The following is an 8,130-nucleotide window of genomic DNA, read 5'->3' as shown; positions in this document are numbered from 1 at the left end:
GGTGGAGTTTGCATGTTCTCTCCATGCATGCGTGGGTTTTCTCCGGGTACTCCAGTTTCCTCCCACAGTCCAAAAACATGCATGTTAGACTGATTGGTAACTCTAAATTGTCCCGAGGTGAGAGTGAGAGAGTGAATGGTTGTTTGTCTCGTTTGTCTCTATGTGGCCCTGTGATGGACTTGCGACCCGTCCAGGGTGTACCCCGCCCCTCGCACAGTGATTGCTGGACATGGGCACCAGCGACCCCCGTGACCCAAAATGGAATAAGCGGGTAAAGAAAATGGATGGATGGATGGATGGATGGATGGATGGATGGATGGATGGATGGATGGATGGATGGATGGATGGATTGGATCTTGGGGATTTTTACTCAGACACATTTCCATCGGTGTTGGCCATGTTAATTTGGACATTTCGGAACCGAGTGGACCAACACAGACTCAAGGTTGATGTCATTCAGTTCTGCCTGTCCCCAAAACAACTGTGTGTTTATCTAAATTTTTGTCGCCTTGGTTGTCCTTGAAGGCCATCTTATCTATAGTCGCCTGGAGAAAATGTGATCTGACGCTCACCACCCCCTCCCTGAGGAATTTCCAACTGATAACCAGATGAAACCCCGCTGAAAAAACTTTGTCATCATTTCAGGACTCTGGATTCTTATAGAGGTTATCCTTGGCCATTTCTCGACATATCTCGAGAATGTTTATGGATCTCACCGGAGGACATTGACTGATTACAGTGACCTCGAGAGCATCTGTAGGGGTTGTTGACTGCTCTCGTCTCTTCCTTCTTCCTGCTCTGCTCTGCAGAATGTCTACGTAAATATGTGCTTGTTTGTGCAAAGTGTTTTTTCAATATTAGGTGTTTTTCTCAGCCAAGAAAAAAGTCTGATAGGATTTATTTTCGCCTCCAATTCCTACATGTGTCCAGTTAACCACTGTTTTTTGTCTGTCCAAACAGGTCTCACTTGTAAATGAGTCTTCGAGGCTCAATGTGATTTATCTGTTTAAATAAAGGTTGAATGAATGAATGAATATGTGTAAAAGTGCTCACTGATTACGTCCAATAAATCTGGTACAGATTGGATGATGTATCACTGAGATGTAACTGTTGGAGAAATCTAGGGGACACACTGGAGTCATATGTTAAACCACCACATCAATGTCAATGTCAATGTCAATTTATTTATATAGCACATAAAAACAACAAAAGCTGACCAAAGTGCTTTACAGTTAAGACAGATTAAAATTTTTAAAAAAGAGTAAAAATGCATCTAGTGCCACTCAAAAACATAAGTTAACAGTAAAAACAACACACAACAACAATAAAATCAGCTCAACTTGTTATCAGACTCTGCGTGGATGAAATGCCAAGGAATACAGATGAGTCTTGAGCAAAGATTTAAAAGTCTCAACAGTCTGAGCGGTCTTTAAATTCTCAGGTAAACTGTTCCACAGTTTTGGAGCAGCAACCGCAAAAGCCCGATCACCTCTGGATTTCAGTTTGGATCTGGGGACATCTAAGAGGAACTGGTTGGTAGACCGGAGTGCTCTTACTGGAGTGTAAATGTTAATGAGATCACATATATATGACGGGGCCAGACCTTTCAAGACTTTGAAAACAAGCAATAAAATCTTAAAATCAATTCGGAAGTGGACAGGAAGTCAGTGGAGAGAAGCCAGGACAGGGGTTATGTGTTCATGTTTTTAGTTGCTGTTAAAAGACGAGCTGCTGCGTTCTGGACACATTGTAAACGATGCAAAGATGATTTGTCTAAACCAACATACAATGAATTACAATAGTCCAAACGAGATGTGATAAAAGCGTGAATCACCTTTTCAAGGTCTCTGAAAGGGAGACAAGACTTCACCTTGGCAATGAGTCTTAGCTGGAAGAAACTGGATTTCACAACTGTATTTATCTGTTTATCAAATTTAAAAGCACTGTCAAAAATAACTCCCAGATTCCTGACATTGGAGTGGCTGTATGAAGCCAAGGGGCCAAGCACATTAAGGGTATTACATTTACCAAAGCTGATGACTTCTGTTTTATTTTCATTTAGATTCAGAAAATTTAGTTTTAACCAGACTTTAATGTCATTTAGACAGTTCAAGAGTGGATCCAGTGAAGTGACCCTGTCTGACTCAATTGGAAGATATAACTGAGTATCATCAGCAAAGCAGTGAAAAGGGATGTTGTGTTTTTTAAAAATGGACCCCAAAGGCAACATGTAAAGATTAAAAAGCAATGGACCTAAAATAGACCCTTGAGGGACCCCACAGATCAGAGGAGCTGGAGATGAAGAACATTTTCCTAAATGAACAGAAAAACTCCTGTCAGTCAGGTAGGATCTAAACCAGGATAGAACTGTGCCTTTGATACCGACCACCTGCTCCAGTCGTGACAACAAGATGTTGTGGTCCACAGTATCAAAGGCAGCAGAAAGGTCTAAAAGCACTAAAACAGCAGAGCTTCCTGCATCAACAGTTAAAAGAAGGTCATTAAAAACTCTTAAAAGGGCTGTCTCTGTGCTGTGGCCTGATTTAAAACCTGACTGGAATTTTTCACCAATGCTGTTGGCAGTTAAAAACCTCTTAAGTTGATTAAAAACAACTTTCTCCAAAATTTTCGACAGAAAAGGCAGTTTAGAAATAGGTCTGTAATTTAAGAGCAGTGTTGGGTCGAGGTTTTTCTTCTTTATGAGAGGCTGCACCACAGCATGTTTAAAAGTAGCTGGAACACAGCCCGATGACAGGGACATGTTAATTAGGACAAGAACTAATGGACCAAGAGTGTTAAAAACTTCTTTAAACAGACGAGAGGGAACACTGTCCAAAGGTGAATTAGAAGATTGCATGTGGTCCACGATGTCCTTTAAAACAACTAAAGTCACCAGCTCAAACTGTTCAAAGGAGGCTGAGGATGGAGGAAGTGAGGAGGGGTCTGTGTAAAGTTGTGTTGAAGAGGGTCTCAGAGCAGAGATTTTATCTATAAAAGACTTAGAAAACTGTTCACACAGTGCAGGAGATTCAGCAACATGAGCAGCATCACAAGGATTCACAACAGAGTTAAAAACATTAAAAAGAACCCGAGGTCTGTGACTGTTGTTTGAAACTATGTTAGATAAAAAAGCAGTCTTAGCAGCTTTAACAGCTCTCTGATAATTTATCAAGCTGTCTTTAAAGATGTCCAGGGAAACCTGCAGTTTGTCTTTACTCCATTTCCTTTCTGCTCGTCTGCACTGGCGTCTGAGCGCGCGGGTGGATTCGCACAGCCACGGCTGACATGACTTCCTCTTTTTGGTTTTTAGAGGAGCAACAGAGTTCAGAATGTCAGTGCACACAGAACTAAAAAGATCAGTAAACTCATCCACGTTGGACGCAGAGCAGAACTGAGGGTTGCAGGAGACAGAGTCATTAAAGCCAGCTGAGAAGCGCAGCGCGGTGTTTGAATTAATTGCGCGTGCAGAACGCACAGATGGTCCAGCCCATTCCTTCCTGACAGAGACCACCGCAGTGAACAGAACCGGTAGATGGTCAGATAAAAGAGCTCCACAGATTTCCACAGATGACACATTTATCCCATAAGACAGGACCAGATCCAGTGTGTGTCCTTTTTCATGAGTTGCACCTGTGACGGACTGCGTGAGATTAAAAGAGTCAATAATGTTCAGAAAATCTCTGACCAGAGGTCCAGCCTCACAGCACACGTGCAAATTAAAATCACCAATTATTAAAAAGCTGTCGTATCGTAGCATAAGTCCCGTCATAAAATCAGTAAAATCTTTAATAAAATCTTTGCTGTGTTTCGGTGGCCGGTAGATTGTAGCGCAGAGTAAAAGAGGAGAGAAGTTTATCTCCACCATCTGAAGTTCAAAACTCTGGTAAAAATGAGTGGGGATCAGCCGACATTTAAAACTAGATTTAAAAACAGAGGCTAATCCACCTCCTTTACCGGTGGTCCGAGGAGAGCTGAAGAAAGTGCAGTCAGGAGGGAGAAGTTCAGAAAAAGGAGCCGACTCACCAACATGAAGCCAATGTGTGTAGACATGCTCACTGATAACGCACAATAAATCTGGTTCAGATCAGATGATGTATCTCTGAGATATAACTGTAGGAATAATATAGGGGGCACTTTGGAGTCTATTGGCCATTTATCATGGATGGAAGTTACACCAGCATGTCTTCGGTCACTGGACACATTACCATGCCGATTAGATCACAGGGGTCAGATAAGGACTGTTCAACGTAAAACTTTACACTTCCTATTGTCAGGGGGCGTGGCTTAAGTGATATGATTTGACCATTCAGTTTTGCAGGGGACCGGATGTCATTCAATCACTGAAGGTTTGATGTCTCAGACGATTTTCGTGTAGAAGTTATTAGCGTTTCGTTTTTCATGGCGAGATGTCAAACTTTGAGGTCTGGCCTCACCTCTTCAGCATGCTCCAAAATGAACAGTTTAGATACATTTTCATCCCCCATGCCTTTTGAACAAAATGGCCAAGTTTGAAACTGATTGAGCGAAATCCCTAGGAGGAGTTCATTCAAATGCAGAAGCTGTAAACCTTCAAAAAGGTGTGAAATTTGGGACGGCATTCCAAAATGGCCACCTTCCTGTTTATCGTACAACATTGGTGCTAGAGGGTTTTCTGTGCATCTTGGGGAATTGGACAAGTGTACCAAATGTCATGCTTCTACGACAAATTAAGATTAATGTGAAGGGTATTTTGAAAATTTCCATGTGGTGCTCTTGAGCCGTTTCTGTTGCGATTTTTGCGACACCCTTAAAATACAAAATTTTTCACCAGTCCTGATGCGTCCACCAAATTTAGTGAGTTTTGGGATATGTTAAGGCCCCCAAAAGGCCAATTCATTAGGTCCAAAAAATTGTAGCTCGGGCCTGAACAGAGCGATTCATTTGCCAAAAAAATTGCAGCTCGGGCCTGAACAGAGCGATTACAATAGGCCTTCACAGCTCTTCACTGATCGGGCCTAACAAAGAACCTGAGGTATGTGACTGTTGTTTGAAACCACATTAGATAAAAAAGCAGTCTTAGCAGCTTTAACAGCTCTCTGACAATTTGACAAGCAGTCTTTAATGATATCCAGGGAAACCTGCAGTCTGTCCTTACTCCATTTCCTCTCAGCTCATCTGCACTGGCGTTTTAGCGTGCGGGTGGATTCGCTCAGCCACGGCTGACATGACATCCTTTTTTTAATTTTCAGAGGAGCAACAGAGTTTAGAATGTCAGTGCATGTAGAACTAAAAAGATCAGTATCTTGATGCATGCTCAATAATCCAGGTAGAAAAATCCAAAAAAAATTAAATCTGGTCCTCTGGACATTCAAGAAAAACAAACAAAAAAAAAAAACAAAGCAAAAAAATGTAGAAACATTCCGTCTCTCATCCGAAAGTCTTCTTGAGTCTGAGGTGCTGTTTTCAGCTCAGTCTCTTAAACAGCACCTTCTCAGAGTGGATCAACCAGTTTGCTGCTGACAACCAAAACCAGCTGCTCATGTGGTCAAGAAGGACCATCAGCCTAACAATGGATCATTAGCACACTGATGGCTGTTTACTATTCACAGGGGGCTGAGTGATACTAGCAATCACAGAATTGTAAGAGGGGGACAGTTGAACCCGGAGGCCTCCACCCCTGTTTAATGATGGACAATTTATTTTCAAAGATGGCCTCCTTTACTTCTCTCTCAAACCATTGTTCCTCTCTGTCCAGGATGTGAACATCTTCATCCCTGAAAGAGTGACCGCTGACCTGGAGATGAGTGTAGACCGCAGAATCCTGGCCTGATGATCTTGATCTTCTGTGCTGGGCCATCCTTTTGGCCAGTGGCTGTTTAATTTCCCCAATGTAAGAATGATCACAGCCCTCCTGACACTGAACAGCATACACAATATTACTGTTTGTGCCGGGGGACTGGATCTTTGGGATGAACCAGTCTTTGCCATAATGTATTTTGGGGTTTAAAAGCCACTGGGACGTTATGTTTAGAAAATAAATGTCTCAGTTTCTCTGATACTCCCTCAACATACGGAATGACCACTGATCTGGGTTCCTCCTTTTCACCTTATGGCTTACTGGAGTCCTGTTTGGGTTTCTTCTCTGCTTTCAGGAAGACCCAGTTAGGATATCCACATTGCTCTAGAGCCTGTCTTGTGTAGGATTTTTCCTTCTGCCTGGCTCCTGAGTTAGTGGGGATGCTGTCTGCTCTGTGATACAGAGTCCTGATGACTCCTAACTTGTGCTCTAAAGGGTGATGGGAGTCAAACTGCAAACACTGGTCTGTGTGAGTGGGTTTGCGGTACACCTCAGTTTGCAAATGTCCTCTATTAGAGACTGAGAGCTCACAGTCCAAGAAAGCCAACCTGCCATTTTTTACATCTTCTCATGTGAACTTGATGTATTTATCCACAGAGTTGATGTGGTCAGCAAAATGTTGGGGTGGAGGCCTCCGGGTTCAACTGTCCCCCTCTTACAATGTTTTTATTACTTGTTTCACTCAGCCCCTGTGAATAGTAAACAGCCATCAGTATGCTTATGATCCATTATTAGGCTGATGGGCCTTCTTGACCATGTGAGCAGTTGGCTTTGGTTGTCAGCAGCAAACTGATTGATCCACTCTGAGAAGGTGCTATTTAAGAGACTGAGCTGAATACAGCACCTCAGACTGAAGAAGACTTTTGGATGAGACGAAACGTTTCTACATTTTTTTTTGCTTTGTTTTGTTTTTGGTTTTTTTGAATGTCCAGAGGACCAGATTGAATTTTTTTGGATAAAAAGATCAGTAAACTCATCCACATTGGACACAGAGCAGAACGGTTGCAGGAAACAGAGTCATTAAAGCCGGTGGAGAAATGCAGCATGGTGTTTGAATTAATTGTGCATGCAGAATTTACACACGGTCCAGCCCATTCCTTCCTACTAGAGACCACTGCAGTGAACAGAACTGGTAGATGATCTGATAAAAAAGCTCCTGTTACGTTTGGGAGCTGACTGCGGGTCATCAGTCACTGCAGCTAGCTACTGCTAGCCGTGGGCATTAGGCTTCCTCTCGGACCCTGGACCCTCAGCCAGCCCCCACCACTTCCTCTGGCACTATCTCTCTCAGAAGTGGCAACTCATACTAAAAAATAAATCAAGGAAGCGTGAATTCAGTTTTACCAATTATATTAAAATCAAGGCAGGAAAAGGTTACAATTTACAGCGCTGGACTCTCCTGTCTGACGCGTTCACAGACCCGGAAGAGCCCCGATGTCTCCTGTCATTACTCATTTATAGGGTCCTAGACTCCGCCTTCGCAGAAGGGGAGCTCAACCTGTCAGTGTATGAGGGGGCGTGACTAAGTGTGATCTCAGTGGATCTTATGTGGTTATGATATGTTAGGAAATATGAAACAGTGCTTCAAAAGCCTTCTACGTTATGTGGCAAGCAGATTAAACTATTCCTTGACTGATATTGAATCCCAGGGAGACTCTCTTTAGAGTTGCTGGCCCAGTTTAACACAGTCAGAACCGGGTCATAATTTCATTATAATTCCGTTTTTGAGCAGATCAAAACCATAGGACCAGTCCAAAAATAGTGTAACACTCCACAGATTTCCACAGTTGACACATTTATTCCATAAGACAGCACAAGATCCAGTGTGTGTCCTTTTTCATAAGTTGCACCTGTGATGGACTGCATGAGATTAAAAGAGTCAATAATGTGAGTTCTGAATGACAGAGTACTACCAAGAACAGGTAGGCTCTGTTGTGTGACACTGAATGTTTCTGATTTTCTGCAGGTGCAACAGATGGAAGATGAAGAGCTGCAGCTGAAAAATGACATTCAGGATGTCAAAGACCAGAATGAGCTGCTGGAGTTCAGGATTTTGGAGCTGGAGGTAAAACAAAGGCCAACAAACATAAACTTGTCTACAAAAGGGAGGGGCAAACAGTCAGAGACGGTGGGGCAAGGAGGAAAAGTTAAAGAAATAAGGCAAAATGCAAAAACAAAAGCTCTTGGTCTGTTAATAATTTTATTAAAACTCAAGTTGTTGCTTCAAGTGTAAGCACTTACTAGTGATGTGTGTGTGTGTGTGTGTGTGTGTGTGTGTGTGTGTGTGTGTGTGT

At 42.6% G+C, this 8,130-nt stretch overlaps 1 protein-coding gene across 1 annotated transcript in view; it reads left to right on the top strand.

The window, feature by feature from the left end:
* LOC119423588 (janus kinase and microtubule-interacting protein 3-like) overlaps positions 1–8,130 on the top strand; it is a 185,403-nt gene that overhangs the window by 40,907 nt on the left and 136,366 nt on the right. The window contains exon 7 of the mRNA XM_037690987.1: positions 7,763–7,901. Coding sequence (XP_037546915.1) covers positions 7,763–7,901 — 139 coding nt within the window. The remainder of the gene's footprint in view (positions 1–7,762; positions 7,902–8,130) is intronic.

Source organism: Nematolebias whitei, chromosome 17, assembly GCF_014905685.2.
Source record: "Nematolebias whitei isolate Nwh7 chromosome 17, NemWhi1, whole genome shotgun sequence".
Classification (NCBI taxonomy): Eukaryota; Metazoa; Chordata; class Actinopteri; order Cyprinodontiformes; family Rivulidae; genus Nematolebias; species Nematolebias whitei.
The sequence above is the reverse complement of the archived record's forward strand: the minus strand, read 5'-3'. Positions and strand labels throughout refer to the sequence as shown.